This window comes from Typha angustifolia, chromosome 8, assembly GCF_048772165.1.
Source record: "Typha angustifolia cultivar Huaian chromosome 8, ASM4877216v1, whole genome shotgun sequence".
NCBI classification, from domain to species: Eukaryota; Viridiplantae; Streptophyta; class Magnoliopsida; order Poales; family Typhaceae; genus Typha; species Typha angustifolia.
The window spans coordinates 12,254,985-12,275,998 of NC_133246.1; the positions used below are offsets into that span (position 1 = coordinate 12,254,985).

Sequence of the window (21,014 nt, forward strand, 5' to 3'; positions counted from 1 at the left end):
TCCTATTATACCCTTAAAGATATACCCTTAAAGATCTTAACTATTAGATCTTCATCAAACTAATTAATAAAGAATTAACTCTCTTTTAAATATAGTTAAAAAATTTATTCTAAGTAACTTGCCCTGATCGAAAAATCCTAGCTCCACTACTAACAGAAAGATTTGTTATAAAAAATTTGGTTTAAGAGTGAAGGACATTAATTTTCTCTAGTATGACTAGCAACTTCAAAATTAACACCAGCTATAATCCATTCCAATGGTAGAGCATTATACTATTCTATAACCGAAATGGCTTGATTTATATAGGATGAGACTCCATTGTATATTATACGAAACACCGGTTTCTAAATACACATACTCTTCGTATAAATAGAATCCATATAGTGTCACATTATCTATTATTCAATTTTTCTCGCCGACAAAAACAAGCCTAAGTATACATAGCTATAACACATATGATATAAATGCCCAAAAACCGACTTATTTTATAAGAATAAGTAAATAAATTATAAATAATCCTCGTTAGCTCCTCCATGAATTTAAGATCATCTATTAATCTAAAAATATTTGCATTGAAAGCTGGTGAGCATAAAGCCCGGTAGGTATACTCCTCTAAAGTCTAAAAGTAATATAAAAATAATTATATTTGTACCACATATACATCATGTCTATATTTATTACTCATATATATTTTTAATATAAAACATGATACACATCACCTAGATCATCAAATTGTCTAACTCAAGCCTAAGCCACAACTATAAGCAATATCAAATGCTCATATTAAGTAACACCCATCTAGGAAGGAGAACATCTAATGTTAATATCACCATGCCCATTTCTCATTGAACAACTGACTGATTATTTGCCACTACAGATTAATGACTTTAGACGCTGGCCCATCATCATCACTAGCTCAACATCACCCTAGCCCTTGGCACAAAATTATCGTATCACTTATACAAAATACATGAGTCACACTCAAGGACGCCTAGAGCTGCGTCATCAAATGCTACTATATTTATGACAGTGTTACGCCAACTCAAATTGACATACGCGATGTCTGATAGTCCCATCCTGATCTCACGACCTCAAGCATTAGCCAATATAAATATAGATACTATATACATTCTACTCGTTAACACTAGGCTTAGCAAGTAAATGGGCGCTATTGTAACTTAATTGGATAGTAATACATATAGATGGTGTAGTAATCAATATTATCAATCATATGACATTCATTATATTTTAAGAATACAACAATAATCCATGCATAATTATGAAGCAATAAAATAGACATAATTATGCTAACTAGTCAATAAATATTTACACATGCATAATATGAATACGATGAAACCATAAAAGAAAACATTACTTCAATATTACACTATTTTTAAACTATGGATGATTCACTTATCTAATAATGCTTCACAATTAACTAACTCTAACTACGACATGAGAACATCATCATATGGTAATGAATCTACCATAATAATAAAAGTAATAGAATTATAAACACAAACTTACATAAAACTAACTAATTAAATAACTCAGAGACTTCCGCTATAGGTTTAGGTTGGACCACATAAGAATTATTATATTTATTGCTTAAGTAAAATTAGTATAATAACGATCTGATAAGTTCTTAAGAGTAATTAATATAACTATCATCATGTTCATTGTTCCATTAATTATTATCGATTTTAAAAAATACAATGGATAGCATTTGATTAACTTATTTTATTAAATATTAAAACATATTCAGCATGACTACCAATCTCTAGTTAGAACTAATTCTTTATCAGAAGCAATTGGAAGCAATTGGAAAGGTAATCTCTAACCACAGTCACGTTATTTAATATTCATTATAACAAATATTATAAAAAGCAAAGTTGTCCTCTATTGATGATTAATATTCGAGGGCTCAAGTCGACATAGTTAAATGACTAAAGTAGATTAAAACAAAATTAAGAGCATTCACTTGAACTAGCGTAAGAGCTAACCCAAGTGTTAGGTTAGACTACAAGCAACTAACCCAAGTCAATTGTGGGTTATGGCTCGGCCCAAGTTAGTTGCGAGTTGGGCAACAACCCCACCCCTTACCCTGACAACCGAGGTCGGCATGGCCACCAATATCCACAAGCCGGAAAGGGCATACAAGGTGCGAACACGATCGGAGATGGAGCATGATTCATCTTGATGCGAGAAGCCTAATAGCTAAAGGAGGAGTAAACTGGCAAATAGGGAGATAGCTGAAGAACCAAGCCAAACAAACAAGAAGGTTGTGGGGAGAGCACAAAGCCCAAGGATTAGTTAGCTAGGGTGATCAGTAGCGAGGGAACACCCCCCTCCATGGTTAGCGGCCATGGAGGTTTCCACTACCACTCACTGAGCTACGAGAGCCCTAAAGGTGACATCAAAGACTTCGTCTCACGAAAAGGAAGGTTCCCAACAAGACGTGGAGCGGAGATGCCAGCAAAGGTGGCTAGAAAAGGGCTTGAAAGACAAGAGGAAGCTATTATTATTGTGGCATGTGTGGGTCCTGCCAAATTAGATAGTGGTCTGGTGTATATTATTGTGGACGTGGATATTCAGATGTTAACAGATTTATTTGGTTAATAATATAATTTATTTGGTGTTGGATTATGTGAGTATGGATATATCAGCATGTATTATTTGATTATGTCATGATTGCATATGCACAGTAGTGTATCTATGCGTGATGGGCCCCGCCCGACCTGTTGCGTGCACCGCGCGTGTCGTATGGGCGCGTGGGAGTGCACGTGCTCGTGTCGGGCGGGGGCGTTACAACCCCACCCCTTGCCCCCTTGGCAACGGAGGCCGGCATGCCCGCCAGCATCCACAAGCTGTAAAAGGCATACAAGGTGCGAACATGATCGGAGATGGAGCATGATTCATCTTGATAGGAGAAGCCTAACATCTAAAGGAGAAGTAAACTCGCAAATAGGGAGATTGCTGAAGAACCAAGCCAAACAAATGAGAAGGTTATGGGGAGAGCACAAAGCTCAAGGATGAGTTAGCTAAGGTGATTGGTAGCGAGGGAATGCCCCCCTCCATGGTTAGCGGCCATGGAGGTTTCCACTACCACTCACTGAGCTACGAGAGCCCTAAAGGTGACATCAAAGACTTCGTCTCACGAAAAGGAAGATTCCCAACAAGACGTGGAGCGGAGATACCAGCAAAGGTGGCTAGAAAAGGGCTCGAAAGATAAGAGGAAGCTACTATGTGCAGCCTCAACCAATGGGAGAAATGACCAACTATGGGTATCACCGAAAAAAGGACGATGAGAGAAAGCTATTAGGCAGCATGGGGAGATAAGAGGTCACTAATCGACTGATTTCTATCAAGGCCGAAACAAGAGAAGAAAAAAACTAAACAAGCACTAAACACTATTAACTTAAAAGAGGGTTAAGGGACTCATTGATGATTCAAATCATGGGTTTGGTGGGCTCCAATGACGCTCCGGTACTGCGAGAAGACAAAAGAGAAAATTTGGCTACAAAAAAGGAAGAAAGAAAAAAAGATGACGAGGATACAGAGGGAGAAGAAGAATTATGTGCACGTGTTCAGCCTGTGTCCAAAATTTTGTTTTATTTTATTTTTATTTTTTATTTGTCTATTTATTTATTTTTGGGATATTACGTTGCAGCGATTTAAAAAATTAGTGCAACACATAGTCATTAAAACTATTTTCTTCTCATTAAGAGTACTTTGCATCAATTTTATACTGTAGGGTTGAATTACAAACACTTCCAATTCATACAATAAATTTTATAAAATTTTGTCATTTTTTCAATTGAAAATAAAAATAAAATTAATTAACCAATGTAAATATCATGCTGCATGAGCATGCAAGAGTTGGATAAATGCAGCTGTGTCACCAACACAGTAAGTAGAAAACATATTTGAGAAAAGAAAAGAATAACTTTAAGAAAGAGAAAATTAAGCATTATTTGATATAACATATGACCATCAAAGAATAGAATCAGTAAAAGAATAAAATAGATATAAAAAACACTTACTTTAAATAAAAATAATCCAATTATTCTCCCTTGACGAACCTCTCAAATCATAGGTCAGACAAAGCTAATGACTCTCTTTGACAGCTCTATTTGTTAGCAGCTTGAAAGATGGCCCTTGTGGAGAGGTGGAACTCTTCCTCCATAACAAAGAAAAAGGAAAATATCTGAAGCTCCGCAAAGTTATATTCTCATAGGTATGTGACAATGCCCACAAAGGACAAGCCTTTGCACTTCCTTTTAGTCGGTAGGAACTCCACAAGCATAATGCAATTGGAGTTTATATTATCTACTCAAACAGCATCTCTGTGATGAATGCAGCCAGCACTCTCAGACTCCCAATTCATTGGCTCATTTCTCCCAACTTGGATGAATGTATTAGATACATTTTATATTTTTCACCCCTTAAGATTCTCTAGTTCAGCAGAGAAAACAATTACATGTCACAAAGTGAAGTACCAAATTAAGATGAGCATGTTTTGAATATAGATTTAGTTATTACGCCTACACCGTTTGAACTATAGGATAGTATCACAATAACTCTTTACCATTTGAAACGCTATAATCAGACCTCCTAAACTATCAGGGTGTGATGTAATTGATAACATTAATGAAAAGTAGGATACAACTCTTTTATTCTTATCCACGTGATATTATTCTACATTCTTATTGGTTAATATTAGAGAGAATATAAATACCCGTTTTACTCCTTATTGTTAATAAGATAGGAAGTGATATGTTTGTATGGCAGCAATTTTCTCTCCATTCTTCATTTTACTCCTTTCTTACCTCTCTATTTTCAAATCATCTACCTTAATATATATATATATATATTAATAATTACTTAATGTGATATAAGTTAAAGAATGAATATAATATCTTGGCTCTCTTATATTTTCTATAATGGTCTCAGGTTGGTCCAGGCCTAGTCCAATGGTGCTCCAGTTGGGCCGGATTCGGATTTGTCTGGACCTGGAAACTTTTGTTCCTCTCGATCGAGCCATATTTCAGGCCTGATCGATCCGTTCTTTGACGAATTTGACGTCCTCCCGTAGGTGTTATCTTGGATTGCATATAAGATGTTTGTTAAAATGTTTGACACCAGCGCAGCCGGCGCTGCATTCTAAGCGGAGCGTTCTCTGGTTAGTTGCAGTTCCAATACTGAATGGTGTCGATAATTTGATAGCGCACGCAGCAATCCCTGAAGTCATAGTTCTTTGAGTTGCATTTACATCGCTTTTTGTGTTATTTTTCCTAATCCAAGAGCAGCTCTAGGGTGATGTCAAGATCTCATGCAACTACAACCAAGTTTTGGATCTCTACCATCCCTCTTTACATGGAGCGGCTCTCATCTTTGCAAAGTCATTCCTTTTCTCTCCATGGAGCAGCTCCGTCCTTTCAAGAATTTTTTCTTTCTCCAATTGGATCATGGCCGTCTCAGCCCTAGAGGACTCCGGCCCAGCCTCCCATTTCCTCCATGAAGGCTTCTTCCCGGCACTTGTCCACCAGCGTGAACTCATCCGCCATTCCTTTCCAAAACCCATCTCCTATTTCCGCTGGAACTTCTCAAACCATCCAATCTCTAGCCGCCGTGGGCCGCGTAGCCGATGCCATCCGCTTGATCGTCCTCTGCCGTAGCCGTGGAAAGCTGGTCAATCCGAACGCCTTCATATCTATCCTTAGGCCCTGCGCCACACCAAAAACACTCATTTTAGGACGGCAGCTCCACGGCCACATGGTGGTCTCAGGTTTTGTCGATGACACCTTTGTCTGCAACCATTTGATCCATATGTATGGAAAATGTGGATTCTTAGATGATGCCCACTCGGTTTTTAATGGAATGATGAAGAAGAATTTGCATTCTTGGAACACCTTGCTCGCTTGTTACTGCAAGTTTGGATTTTTAAGTGAGGCAGAGAGACTGTTCGATGAAATGCCAAAGAGGGATGCAGTTTCGTGGAATACAATGATTGCGGGCTATGATCAGCATGGGCCATGTGAGGAGGCTCTGCAGTATTTTGTTTGGATGAGACGTTCTGATTGTAAGGTTGACCATTTCGGTGTTTCCAGCGTTGTTAGTGCTTGTAGTAATCTTAGATCTCTTAGAAATGGGATAGAGCTGCATGGTTTTTTGGCCAAGTTGGGTCTTCATTCACATGTGCAGGTGGGTAGTGCTCTTATTGGGCTTTACGGAAAGTGTATACAATTGGAGGCTGCTAGAAAGGTCTTTGATGACATGGGCATTAAGGAGATTTTTACTTGGAATTCTATGTTACATGCTTATATTAAGTGCTCAAAGATTGAACAGGCACTAATATTCTTCAGAGAAATGCCTGAGAAGAATGTGGTTTCTTGGACTACAATTGTCGCCGGATGCTCTCAGCATTACAGGAATGAGGATGCAATTCTGTATTTTCACAAGATGCAGGAAGTTGGCTTGCGGCCTGATAAAGCATCACTTGTTAGTGCTTTAAGAGCATGCACAGAATTGCTGGACTTTGAAGAAGGGTTTAAAATCCATTCCTTAATACTAAAATGTGGTGGTGGCCATGATGTAATTGTTGGGAGTGTGCTTGTGATGTTGTACTCCAAATGTGGGTATTTTACTGATGCTATAAATGTCATTGATGGTATGCTACTAGTTGATGACTTTTCATGGAGTGTGCTGATAGCTGAATATGCAAAGCATGGTATGATAGATAATGCCCGTAAAATATTTGAGAGTTTGGAGGTGAAGAGCATTCCAATATGGAATGCGCTTATAGGAGGTTATTCCGAACTTGGTATGGATGGAGAAGCTCTTGAAGCTTTTAGGAAAATGCAGATGGATGGGATGAAGGGTGATGAATTTACCTTTGGAAGCCTCCTTATGGGTGCTGATCTTCTGGGCCTCAGATATGGTGAACAACTCCATTTGCAAACTCTGAAGCTTGGCATTGATTCTTCTGTTTTTGTAGGTAGTGCTCTCATTGACATGTACAGTTACAATTTAGAGTCTGAAGCTGCTAAGAGGGTGCTGTATTTATTAGGGGAACCAAACACTGTGTGTTGGAATTCCATGATCTCTGGATTTGGACTGAACAAATTGGATACTGACATTATCAACATATTCTGTGTCATGATGATTCTTGGCGTAATCGCTGATGCTGTCACATTCTCACTTGCTCTTGACTCATGCTCAAATCTACTAGCATTGAATGAAGGACTACAGATTCATGCCCTTGCTTGTAAATTTGGACTTGATTCAAATGTTGTTGTCGGATCTGCTCTTATAAATTTCTATGGGAAATGTGATAGACTAAGCTGTGCCTTACATGCATTCAATGAACTGCAAGAACATAGTGTAGTTAGTTGGACTGCACTTATTGGGTGCTATATGAGAGGTGGAATGTGGGATATGGCGAAGGAGCTATTTGATATGATGCCAGAGCGGAACATAGTTTCTTGGAATACAATTCTTTCTGGATGTTCTAAACTTGGCCTTCCTTTGGAAGCACTTCAACACTACCATCAAATGAGTAAATTAGGTCTGCTGCCTGATCACATAACTTTTGTTAGTATGCTGTCCGTTTGTAGCAACTTCTTGCTGGAGGAGAACGGGAAGCAGTTTCACGCACAGATAGTCAAAGCTGGCTATCATGTGAATAAGCATGTCAGCAATGCCATGACTGAGATGTATCAAAAATTTGCAGAGCTTTCACGGAATGAATTTTCTTCTGGATTATTTCATACAGAACTTGGAAATGAGATAGCAGAGCCAGCTTCTCCTTCAAGGAAGTATTAGGCCATGTGTCTTGTCTTTTCTGGTAGCTTTTGGTGGAGACTTGTAAACAGAAACACATCAAGATTGCTCATTCAGTTTTTATTGTGAATGAGGTGACTGGAGGCCAGCACTATGTGAAGAAATGTACATGTTGGCCCTCTGCACTTAGGTTACAAGATATTGTCATGATCAAAGGTGACAATGATTTTTCTTTAGAATATTTCTAGCCAAATGTAGAGTGAAGCTGATACATTCGATTTTTTACTCAGTGTCTTGCATTCAGGTCAGACCAGCTGCCTGATATGCAACAAAAAGCTGAAGACTGAATAAAGCGGCCTGTTAAATATCAGTTGGTTTCCATTCAAGAATGATAAGTAGATGGCAGGAGGCAATACTGGAAACCCATCCCACTTGGTGCAAGCTTCTCTGAGGTATCCATGCTAAAACTTTTGTATGTCTAATTACAGTTCTACTGTAACTTAGTTGCAAGTTTTATGATGTTATCTGATGTCATATCTATATAGCTACTATGCCCATCAAAAGGAGCATAAAGTGAATGAAATTCTAAATCTTATTGGGATATTGTGGATTCCACGTTACCAGTTTCTTCCGTTTCTAATTCAGTAAAAGAAACTTGTTTCAACCTAGAAACTTGATTTTATAAGGTGGTAGATCATGGTGTTACACCGGTAAACTCAATGAAGTATTTAAGTTTTTATGTGAGCCACATAAGGAGGTGGCCGGAAGAACACTGTTTAAGTTTGTTTTGGAGTTCCTTCATGTTCCATAGGACAAACCCCTCTCCTTCAAGAGGTAAGCTTCACATGGAGTTCCATTCATAGAGCACAGCTGAACCAACGGTAATGTGAGCCCATCTTGGAGCGGTTATCAACCATGGACGACAAGAATAGCACCCTAGACATTGCCGAGTGTATATATTGTATCTATTCTCTAGCATTTTGTTCTAGTGTAGCAATTATATTTGTGGTCTTAAGCTTGTGTAATATCTTGACAACAATCCTGAAGACCTTGTAGATATTATTAGGGACTTGCTGTGCACAAGTTCCTCCTTACTTTCATTCAATGGACTATAAAGAAGATCCGACGACGGAGTCGGGAATAAAACATAGTGAAGTGTACATCAGCGGATATGCAGTTGTTCTCACGGTATGCATAAATGTTGAAGGCATTATGTTTCGTTTTTATTCTTCTAATGATATTTACTTCCGCATAACTAGTTTGGTTCCTAGGTCATGTACAAAATATGCAACCTAAACTTCCCCCAGTATTTCCGAGAGTTATATGATATGCTAATGTCCCTGAGTTCCACCGAGGTGTCCTCCATGAGATTATACCTCTTCAATACCATTTGGATCATTTACATTTCTACAGCATGCTCGAGCCATCTTTTTTCATTTAGATTCTTCTTGCTGTCCAGCTTACAGAAGAGGAGAAAGATATAATCCCAGTTACTACAATTATAGGATAGGGGAAAATTCATTCTAAAATAGAGGTGGTAATGGGTTAGGATAAAAGAAGAATGATTCAAGTCAATTAGTTTTCCTAACATATGTTCCTCAAATTATAGACTGCATTATGTGTATTAGAGTCTCACTCTGTTATTTTTCAAGAGGCTGCCTCTTCAGATCCTGAAGTTCCCAAAGTTGTATCCAACCATGAACCATCAAGATGGATGACACTCATGACTAATGTAGACATGTACGGTATAGGAAATGAACCAACTACAACAACAATAGCCATAACAAGTAATAACATTATTATTTAGAGGCATGAATTGAAAAATGATCATGTCAAAGCTTGAGAATTTGTTGTTATATTATTTATTGATTATTATCATTACCATTATTTTGTAGATGTGTGATCAAGTTTCGTTTTTATTTTGCCACATTATTATGTAGAAGCACTCGGAAGATGATCATGCGAAAGTTTGAGATTGTTGTTGTCATTACTTTTGTTCCTTTTGTAAAAGACTTGTGTATAATCAAGGAAATTTTCAAATAACACACTATATTTTCACTATTTTTACTATTAATACAGAATTTTGTAACGTGAATTTTTTTTCATATAATACTCTACCGTTATTTTGACTGAGTGACACATTAATCCTATTATGTGGTTTATATAACTCTATTGGTTAAATTACTAAAATACTATTGAAAAAGTATTGATCGAGATCTCCACTAGCTAAATTCTTTCTAAACCATACTCCACCCTAATAAAATATTTCTTGTATTAGCTGTTGAATGAAATTGAAGATGAGAACAGGGGTAATCTACTAATTTTAGACATTACTCTTTGTATTTTAACGTAATATTCCTTCGTTGATATCCTACTGTTCAGAAATAGTCATAAAATTGAACAATAGTTCAAGAGTTTAGGTTGTTCTGTATCGAACAATAGTTCAAGGAATTATTGTGAAAAATAATGATAATTGTAGAGGTGAAAATGAAACCTTCTTTTATTGTTATTATTTATTATTTGGTTTGGAAATTGAGCATGGTAGAGAAATGGGAAGTCTCCAGATTTCGATTAACTTTTAATTTCATTAAAATAACTAAATAAGAAGTTGTGAGAGGCTAAATATGTTGAAAGAAAAGAATTGAGTTATCATAACTTCTTCTATTAAAAGATCATTTTGTTCCAAACCCTCTCTCTCTTTCTCTACTGGATCCATCGCATTAGTGGGGATATGATGTACTGAAACATCCAAACATAAGTCCAAATGGCCTCATTTGCTCCTTGTATCCAGCACATTTGGTTCTGGCTTGGGCATAAGTCCTACAAGTGTGGGGCACTCTACTGTTGGAAATGGTGGTAGGTTCTCTCTATCTCCCCAACTGCTGCAAATTTCTATAGCTTGCAACTTAATAGTTGGGTTTTACGTTATCTGAGCAGCTGAAATTAAGACCATTATTTATTTATTGAAAGCTGTGAGTTTATGAATTAATAATAGGTTAGATAAAAAGATTTAACCCTCTCTATTTGAATAAGTTAGACACCTGAACAAATCCCATGGTTCTAAGAAACAATCCACAAATGAAATCATAGTATGTGCATGTTCCTCTTTGACTAAAAATTAACTCTATTATTGGGATTCGAACCTATTAATCTTGTGAAGACTAATAGAACTAGATCAATAGTTTCAGTGTGGCCCAAATTCTCTTTTTATCTTACAAGTGAGCTCTCACTAAGAAAAAAAAACAAAAGAACTCTGCACAGAATCTTCCATCCTTTCATAAATAATTGTCCGAATCCCAAAAGATGCCTTGAAAATGTCCATCAGTCCAATCTATCTTCAAGCTTCGAAGCTGTCAGTCTGCAACTTGGGCCACAGCACGAGCTTAGCCGTTATCTAAATGTCTTTAATTTAACTTCTTGGCTAGAAATTAGGAACTACCAGGAGAAGAATGGGACACTCTCTACCTGAGAAGCATAAGCATCACTCACTTTGGAGGTTTTTGTGTGACTTGCTACTGAGTGATTATTATGAAGGGTCTTAACTTAGCACTCAGTTCTAATTTTCCCGATATTGATGATTATGTTTTTGTAAGTTTAGTGTACCTTTTTTCTAAAAAAATAAAATTATGTATATCATGAAATTAATGGGGCAATCGACTGGCTTGCTAATTATAGTAGAAATATAAATTTTGGATGTACCTAGGAGTGATCATTCTATGACACCCTTTCGAATGGATTTTGCTCACCGAAACAAAAGTGATACACATTGTAACCATGAAAGTTAAAGTAATAGAGGATCTGGCGTCGGACTGGGCCACACTCTTAAAGGAAAGATACTTTCGCAACGAATCCTTTTGGAAGACAAGATAGAAGCCCTAGGCCTCTTGGACGTGGAATTCTATCCTACAGATGCGCAACCAACTTTGGAGAAGCGTTACATGGTAGGTGGGCAATGGACGATCTTGATGGATTGTTGATGAGCCCTAGATCTCATACGATCTGGTTGAGGTAAAGCTCCCACTCAACATTGTCACGGTTGCAAACCTGATGGACGACCACGTTTGGGAAGAAGGAAAAGTCTAAGCACTCCTTACGAGAGATGCAGCACTGGCTGTTAGGAAGATCTTCATTAGCTCGGCAACCACAACTATGCCGGATAGATTGGTTTGGATGCACTTCGCTTTATTAGAATTCTTTGTCAAAACTGCCTTCAACCTACTCTCAAATGGTGAGTGGACCAGCTCTACCTCTTGTGTGAACAAACAAAAGTTATGGAGTACCATTTGGGGATGCAAATAGGTCTTGCCAAGAGTTCAAGCATTTCTATCGCGTTGCTTGAATAGGGCCATAGTAGTAGGAGAGATTATAGCAAAACACCCACCCAATATGGACACTATCTACTAAGCTTGAAGATGTGGTTCAGAGATTATAGAGCACGCTCGAGCCACTTATTTTGCAAGTGATCCCGAGCTCAAGATTGGCAATGAGCTAGATCGCTTGGAAAGTTGGATCATGCATATGTTGGAGAGGATGACCTCAAATGAGCTCGCATACACATTCACCTTGATGTGGGAGATTCAAAAAATAAGAAATAATAAGACTTATCGAGGGACAATGAAAAGCAAAGTCATCACCAACGTTCTACATAGAGAGGAGTAACCCGTCGTGCTAAGCCTACAATCAAAGGAGACACCTCAAAGTAACGATTTGGTTTGTTGGGTAAATGCCTCATGGATGAGTACTAGCAAAGGCAGTCTTAGTATTATGCTCTATAGGCATCTAGATCTATTTTCTATGGCTAAAAGCATTCATCGATCCTTACTCTAGTGCTTTAAATGAGGAAACCCTTGCTCTGCTAGAATGAATGAAGATGGTGTAGATTTTTGGAAGCAAGAGGACAACTGGATTTTTCAATGCCTCTCTTAATGTTGCGAAGGCTATTAACGGATGGATTGACAACACAACTGATCTATATACTTGCTAGTGTTTGAACTTAAATAGTAGATTTCTAATTACCTTAGGATTCAAGTCTGTTTTATGCGTCGCGCGAATAATGGGGTAGCTCATAGATTAAGCAGTCTAACTAATCCACCAACATATGTGGAATGTAACACTTTATCAAATGAATATTAAAAGTCTACATACATTATCTCAAAAGAAAATAAACTCAAAACTGAACATTTTCCTAGTAGCCCCAAATTTCATTGGTTATAGTAAACAAGATAACTTTGAACTAGAATTTAATGGTTCTGCACATATTAGCATTGAAAGAACATCTAATCTTTCATTAAGCAACAGTTTCCTAAATTTTAATAGTAATGTAAAAAATGCGTCTCCAATAAAAAAATATACTAAATATTAATTCCAACATTTATAAGGGAATTTAAACTTATAATCTCTATCATAGGCCGCCTATGATAGGACTCAACCACTGAGCTACATAAGTTAACCAATATAATATATTAAAAGATGATATATATTATTTATTCGCAGTCTTATTCGAATGACTAAAAATGGTGCATCTTGATATATAATTTTCTCTTTCTTGATTGATTAGAACGGTTAGGATGAGATGGAACCGATCCCTTTCCAAATTATAAAACTCAAAATGTGATGTTCTAATCTCTTGTATTTTTTATTTTTTTTGCATAGCGCTCTCATTGTATACTCACTTCAAGAAGATCTGAATCAAGATAGGAAACATCTTAGAATGTTAAGAAGTTGTCCCTCCAATAAAATTCATTACAATGTCATAACTTAATAGCTTCAAATAATTAGGAAAAAAAGAATTAAGATTTCAAATCATGATAGGAGGGATTTAGTAGGTTTCCAAATAAGGTTGTTATGTTTCTAGAGAGAGAAAATTATATGTGATATTTGTAGAGAGAGAGAGAGAGAGAGAGGAGAGCGTTTGGTGGTGCAGTTGCTATTGGCCTCCCACATGCTAATCCCTGGGACAGATAGAGAAACCATCGCCTTCGATCTGTCTCCGTTTCGGTAGAAGATATACTAAAGATTAAAAATTTATCCGAGAGAGAGAGAGAGAGAGAGAGAGAGAGAGAGAGAGAGGGGATGAATACAAGGTGATGGGAGAAGAGAAGTTGTCGATCGCCATGGCGAGCAGGGAGAGAGATCGCGAGTTGCTGATCCCAGTGGCCGGTGACCCCGCCGTTGGCTCCGATGTCAAGGCCTCCGCCTCATCTGCCGCCGCCGCCTCTGGCCGAGAGGTTCCACCATTTCTCTCTCTGTCTCTCATATTTCTTGTTTTATTTCATGTTTTGGTCAGCTGGGTTCTTTTAAAAATTGGATTTTGAGGATGCTTCTTAATAGATTTAGGCAAATCCCGTTTCGTGTTTTGATCTTTAGTTCGTTTCTTGATTAGCCCTGTTTGAAGAGAAGGTACATTTGATAGTAGAGAAAGGATTTCCTTTTCGGATTCTTTGGTTGGAGTTGGGTCAGTTTAATGGCCAGAGGTGTTCTACTTTTTCTTTTGCTGGTTCAGTAGGCGGTTTTCTTTAGCCCCTTTTTTTTTGGTTGCTTGAGGAGTAGTTATTCTCTCTTGCTTCAACTTTCTATTGTTGGAGAACGATGTCTAGACGAGTTTTGAGTATTATTCGAGGAACCAATTGGTTTCCGCTGTTACCGGCCAAGCTATTAGTTGTTGGACTTGGAAGACTCCATCTTGTATTTAAGATTGCATTTATTAGGTTTCTAAAGGAAGAAAAACATAGACTATATTTAGTTTAATGCTACATTTTCCTTGAAACACTAGAAATCTCAGTATCCATTCTATATAGCCTGGAAGATAATTTTGTAAATCCAGTTAGGGGTCATTTGTCTTGATGTATGTGAAAAAAAAATATTCCTATAGATATAGGGGATACTTTAAAAGTCATTTTTTAGTTTATAAATTTCATGACATGGTCTTTCCCATAGCCAATTTAGAACCATCTTAAGTATCTATACATCCAGTTAAATTGAGTGTGCTTTAAAACACAGTTGTCAAACTGGGGTAAAACTTAAAGGAAAGAAGAGACGATCTAAAATTGTTGCCTGTGCTGGTTTCTCATTTGGAGCAATGCAGCATTGTCAAGTACATGGAACCAAACAGCATTTTAACGTTAGTTAGCCTTCATGAATATTTCGCTAGCATTTCTGTTTTAAGTTTCTAACCCCATCATTTGTAGCTACATTCGAACTCGTAGACTCCCGGTAGTTTCTCGTATAATGGAAGCACTTTTTTCTCCAGTTTCTAATACTTTTATTGAAATACATGAGCATGATTGGTTGAGCTTGTAAATGTGTAATTTGATCTTCCTTATTTAATTGCCTATCTAGGAGAGATCTCTAAAACCGTTATCGTCCTTCGAACTCCTAGACTCCTGGTAGTTTCTCATATAATGGAAGCACTTTTATCTCCAGTGTATTTTGATCTTCCTTTTTTGATTGTCTATCTAGGAGAGATCTCTAAAAATGCTATTGTCCTTTAACTTAACTAGGATTTAAGATTTCAGAGGCATATTACTAGTTAATCTTGATTTTCTTGGGACCAATTGATAGTTGCACTCATATTTTTGTGGCAAAGGCCATGAGTAGATCAAAGATAGGTATGCATTTTCTCTTCCATAAAAAAGCTTGATTTATTCATTTAAGCTTTATAAACATTTGTTAGAGAATACTGTACATTTCGGACCTGAAATAAAGACACAATTATGTTGTGGAATTATTTACAAGAATGATATATTGTTTTAGTCAGTCCCCTTATGCAACAGAGAATCAACTCTCCAAATGACACATCAAGATATTCTAGATGAAGGATGAGAAATTGTAATAGAGGTTGTGTTCATATATGTCATATGACACAATACGTGAAACTTGATGCAATAGCTGATGGAACAATTGCATAACTATCTTTAATCTACTCATGGTTTCTGTAGTATATTGTCATGCATTTGTCAGGCTTATTTAGTTATTTATTCTTTTTTCTAGTACTGTCATTAAGAGGATCTCTTAAGAAGTTTAATATTATTTTAACTGATTTGATGCCTTACAGGCATTTTATAAAGTTGTTCGTAGTTGGGCTTCCAAGAAGTTCATGACTGGATGGTTAGTTCTGTTCTTTTAGTATTTAGTGCTTTCTCTCATATATTTTCTTTGATGCTTTCTCTGATATTATTCTCTAGCTACATTTACTATATATTTCCATGTACTGTTCTATATAACTATATAACTATTAGCAATGGTAGATTGACGCTTTTTTTAATTCAGTTGAAATTCATAGACCTCAAGAACTTGTGACCAAGGTTCTAATACTCGGTATCGGGATCGGGATTGATTGTTAGTAAAAACGATATGTATTTGTCGTATCGGCCGCCTGTATCGGATTTGACTATTTTTAATTACGTAAATTTTAAATATTATTAAAATGCAAAAAAAATTCTAAAATTATATAAAAAATAATAGAAAAAATAAGAAAATAAAAATTAGTCACATATGAAGCCTAAAAACTGAAGAAAAAATTCACTAAAAACTATAATGAATTTCGACTTATATTAGACAAATTTTTATACTTGTAGATTGCTACTGCAGAACAATATAAAGAGAGATATCTTTCTAAACTGTTGTTCTATGGTAGTAAGAAAAGAGAAAAAAAAACTCATTTAAGTTCACCAAACTGTGGATTAGCTAGAGGGGCTCATCGAATCTGTCGCCGAGTGAGCTCAGTGGAGTGTGAGAGTGTGTGGGAGATAGAGAATAAAAATTAAATTTAAAAAAAAGGCAGTTAATGACATTAATTACTAATGTCTTCTATATTAGATACATTTTAGATTTGACCTAAATCTTAAAAAAATTAATTTTAACCAATATTGATGTTTTTAGCTGATACGGCCGATTTAGTTGATCCCAGACCACCAGATTGGTTTTGGGACCGGATTAGGATTAGTTATGGCCGATTTCGATCCAGATCGACCGATTTTGGGATCCATGTTTATGAGTATCTTACTCATGTGTGGCACCTTTTATTCTTAAAAAGAATGCCCTTAAATGACTGAAGTAGAAATATGATCAAAACTTATGCTAGAAAATGTCGTATCTTCAATGTGAAATTAGAAGTATAACAAGATCCATTTTAGAACCAAATTAATGGAGGTGATTATTTAAAATGGAAGCAAATGTTGGAACAAATATCACCAATACTAAGAAGCAATTCCTTGAAGCTCATTAGAAGGATAACAACAATGACACAGGGATATGCTATTGAACTGGAATAAGTGAAAAAACACAGTCAAGTGGAGATAAACCTAAATTAGTGGGACAAGGAAGTTGGCGGTGTCCAACTATTTGGCACTGCATAGTGCTTGAAGTCACTGCTAGTAAAAGTTTGGATGATTAACTATAAACCCAAACAAATTATGTTAATCACACTGCATATCTCCTCCATCAGGATCTTGGCATACTGCCCAATATATGTATATGCACATGTAATGTTAACTCTTTATTATTGCATAATTTATTTTCCTTGGTACTGTTTATATAACCCTTTGACGAGTCTGCTTGATTTTCTGTGATATTTTTATTCTGGTTCTTTTGCATATAAAGTTTTCTTTAAATTAGTAAGGAAATTGGCTATTGTTTAGTGTTTCAGAGAGACTACATCAATAAGTATGACTTGGTTATCTACTTATAGAGAATGAGCTATATCATGTTCTTTTTTTGGGAATGCCCTTATTTCTCTTTCATATTCTATATTTTCAGTTTTATCCTCTTTCCAATTGCGATCACCTTCTATATCACATGGTGGTTTATTCATTTTGTGGATGGATTTTTCTCTCCAATATATACTCAGCTGGGAATTGACATATTCGGTATGCATCTCATACTTGTACATTAGGTTTGAACTTTTGAATATTATGTTGATTTTTCTTGCTCTGCGGATGATCTATTAGTATAATTCTACTTCTTAAGTTAATGCTTTTATTTTCCTACTTGGAAACTTGCTGTAGTTAACAGGTACATATTGAGGATTTCACACTGACATGGAAGTACATCTATATGCATCCATGTTAGAATGCCATCTGGGCATCTTATGGGTCTGGAGTTAGAGGTGTATTTAGAACTACGATTATAACTTGTAGTAGATGCGATCATTTTTCTTGTAATTTATAATCATTTAATATATAATTTTATTCCCGTAAAATCTATTAACAAAACAAGTGGTCATAAGTGTCTTGTGTTAAACTTTGTAATGCTCATCAGATGGCATGTCAGAAGTAGTGACCATTTCTACTATTTTAAGGGGGGTATATTTGTGTTTCCAGATATGTCAGCAGGGTCAGTCATATCTCAGATGAGAAGCTTATGTGAGCCATTGAGTGGGGCTCACATTCCCTTGTTACACTGGGCAATTAAGGCTTAAAGTTGAGCATAAGCTGATATGGCATATATTATAGTTTATCTTGGGGACGATCATTACAGACTTACAGATGAGGGTAATTAACTCCTGACCAACCTCACCTAGAGGCATACATCATTACCAATTCATTCAAAGAGAAGAGGATTTACTAAGGGTTAACTAGGAGAAATTATAAGCACTTTATATATATAAATATATTGCACTGTTTTGGTGTTTTGGTGTAACTAGGGATCATTACAGACCCCAGCTGCCCCACAAATTAAGAAGGCGGCCCTCAAAAGCAGGAGGGTCGCCTTGGTGGTTTTGGTGTAATTTTTTCAATCAACAAAATAAATGTTATTTTTTTTTCTGCAGGTATGTTAGCAATTACGTGTGTTTGCTAATTACTATTCTGCTAAGAGCCCGAGAAAGATTACTATTTGTGAATCACTATTTGTTTGCTGCAAGTATGTAATTAATATTTGTGGATTAATGTCTGTGATTACTATTTGCTAGTATGTATGTTCGCTATTCTGCTGATTATTATTTATAATTGTGATTACTGTTTGTAAATTAGTTGCTATTCTACTAGAGGAATTATTTATTAATTTTTCATATAATATATATTATATTATCATACATTTTTTATATATTAAAAATTCTAGACGGTCTTGGTGGCAGCCTACTACCTAGGCACCATATAGTGGGGTGACTGCTCGTAAACCGCGTCCAACATACAAAACATTGATATGTCAGAATCAACATGGATAAAAAACTCTACTTTGTTCTCTGAATGTTAGCTATCATGTTCCTTTTTTTCATCTCATTTTGTTTGTTTCTTCTCATGTGGTGGATGGGTTGCTTTCACGTGGACCCTCTAATCTCTTCTTTGTTCTAAATATCTAATACTTCTCTTTGCACTTTGCAATTTAGGAAAATTATCTTGCTCCAGATTCTTACTTCCATGATCAAAGGCTCACCTCAGCTCTTTCTCTTTGGCAGGACTTGGTTTCATAACTTCTCTAACTTTCATTTTCTTGGTTGGAGTGTTCATGTCATCTTGGCTGGGGGCATCCATCCTTAACCTTGGAGAGTGGTTTATCAAGCGAATGCCATTTGTTCGCCATATTTACAATGCATCCAAGCAAATTAGTGCTGCCATATCACCTGGTAAATTTCCTTCATCTATATTGTTCTGTTGATGTGCAATTCAATTGCTATAACTAAACATTCTCTAATTACAGATCAGAACACACAAGCCTTCAAGGAAGTGGCTATTTTAAGGCATCCCAGGATCGGAGAATATGCATTTGGATTCATCACTTCTACAGTTGTCCTTCAGGTTTGGAATATTGTTCGTGATTTTTTTTTGTTTGATGTCATCCATTTCAATTATTGCCCATTCAGAATATCATACAACAGTAATTACAACAGCAATAACAACAGCCAAGTTTTATTCAACTTTTTGCCGTCAGATTTATGGAATTTTTTTTCCCAGCTTATAATTTTGACTATGCTTTGACCAAGAACGGCTTGGGGCAAAGAGGGGTTAAGTAGGGATAAAAATAGTTCCACCTTTTTGGTGGGAGATAGTTATTCTATGAAAATAATTTGACAAAAGCTACTTTTTATCCAAAATACCAATTTTGTCCCGTAACAACTATAAAACGGAAATGGGGGAAAAAGTTATTTTATCCCCCCTTTCCAGGCACCTACTAGAATAAAATCACTGACCCATACATGTGCACTATTTAGTCTTTGTTAGAGATGTATAAATCATCTTAGTTGGTCCTCACTTAACTTATCCTCTATATTGTCTGGTCCAATCATTTCTTTTCTATGTTTTCCAGTAGTCCCAATCATCTGCTTTACAACCATGTTTTAATATTCTCTAATGTAGCAAATGATTTTCACTTATTCTTGTCAATGTCTATGGACAAAAATAATTCTACAGCTTCATATACTTGTTTGATATATCTCATAGGGTTATTTTGGAGGATATGATGTTAGCTATCAATAATCAACCTTTGGAAGTCAAATTAGCCATATGTTAGGAATTACTGCTAAATTTTGATATCATATCTTCTCCATTTCTTTTTCTACTTTTATAATTTTGGCCTTCTCTTTTTTTCACTTTCTGCCCTCTTGACAGAGCTATTCTGGAGATGAGGAGCTATGCTGTGTCTATGTTCCAACCAACCATCTCTACATTGGTGATGTTTTTCTCGTCAACTCCAAGGATGTCATTAGACCAAATTTATCTGTTCGTGAAGGGATTGGTAAGCTATTGACCTTCTGTGATTGTTGTATGCAAGATGTATTGTGCTGCTTGTTGATAGTTCTTCTCAATGTTGTGATCATTATATTTTCCTAGAGCAAAGGACCCTTTTTGGTTTTAATTTTTTTTTCCTTTCTTGAACATTCTTCTCTCCCTGTTTCAATTGCAGAGATTGTGGTCTCAGGGGGGATGTCAATGCCTCAAGTTCTCTCAACACTGGATCCACATGGTATCCAAGTGGACAGAACCAGATCTAATCGAAGTTGAGATAAACGGCCTTGCTTACCGTTGTTTATTCTAAGCTGTTAGGAGTTTATTCCTTCCTGTTAAAGACTTCTGTGCTGGCCAGGCAAATTCTGATGGCATTTTTTTTTAATCTTCCTAGATTTTCTTTGCTGTGCAAAATTTAGGTGAAGCAGATCTGATATGTTTCTTGTATTAGTTTTCTTGCATGCCAAGGAATAGGTTGTTTATCCAAGTGCATTCTTTTTCTGAGCCTCCTATAAGATAATCTGTTTATCAAAAAAGATTGAAATGCATACAATTCTTGTTAGCATCACA

The 21,014-nt window shown here is 36.3% G+C and overlaps 2 protein-coding genes across 6 annotated transcripts; both read left to right on the plus strand.

Moving 5' to 3' along the window:
* The first annotated feature begins 5,062 nt into the window (after positions 1-5,062).
* On the plus strand, positions 5,063-9,874 carry LOC140765947 (pentatricopeptide repeat-containing protein At2g13600-like). Of its 5 annotated transcripts, none has more exons than XM_073105288.1 (3): positions 5,063-7,998; positions 8,073-8,970; positions 9,723-9,874. In XM_073105288.1, the coding sequence occupies exon 1, from the start codon at positions 5,518-5,520 to the stop codon at positions 7,822-7,824; it is 2,307 nt and encodes a 768-aa protein (XP_072961389.1). In that variant the 5' UTR covers positions 5,063-5,517; the 3' UTR covers positions 7,825-7,998; positions 8,073-8,970; positions 9,723-9,874. The 5 variants fall into 5 exon arrangements, with proteins under 5 accessions (XP_072961389.1, XP_072961392.1, XP_072961390.1 ...); XM_073105291.1 differs by lacking the exon at positions 9,723-9,874 and having other exon boundaries at positions 8,073-8,234; positions 8,830-9,699; XM_073105289.1 differs by lacking the exon at positions 9,723-9,874 and having other exon boundaries at positions 8,073-8,234; positions 8,839-9,699.
* Positions 9,875-13,673: 3,799 nt separating this feature from the next.
* LOC140764269 (protein CONTINUOUS VASCULAR RING 1-like) lies at positions 13,674-20,945 on the plus strand. The gene is made up of 7 exons (XM_073102739.1): positions 13,674-14,009; positions 15,836-15,888; positions 17,539-17,648; positions 19,178-19,345; positions 19,420-19,517; positions 20,328-20,454; positions 20,623-20,945. The coding sequence occupies exons 1-7, from the start codon at positions 13,869-13,871 to the stop codon at positions 20,718-20,720; spliced, it is 795 nt and encodes a 264-aa protein (XP_072958840.1). The 5' UTR covers positions 13,674-13,868; the 3' UTR covers positions 20,721-20,945.
* Positions 20,946-21,014: the final 69 nt, after the last annotated feature.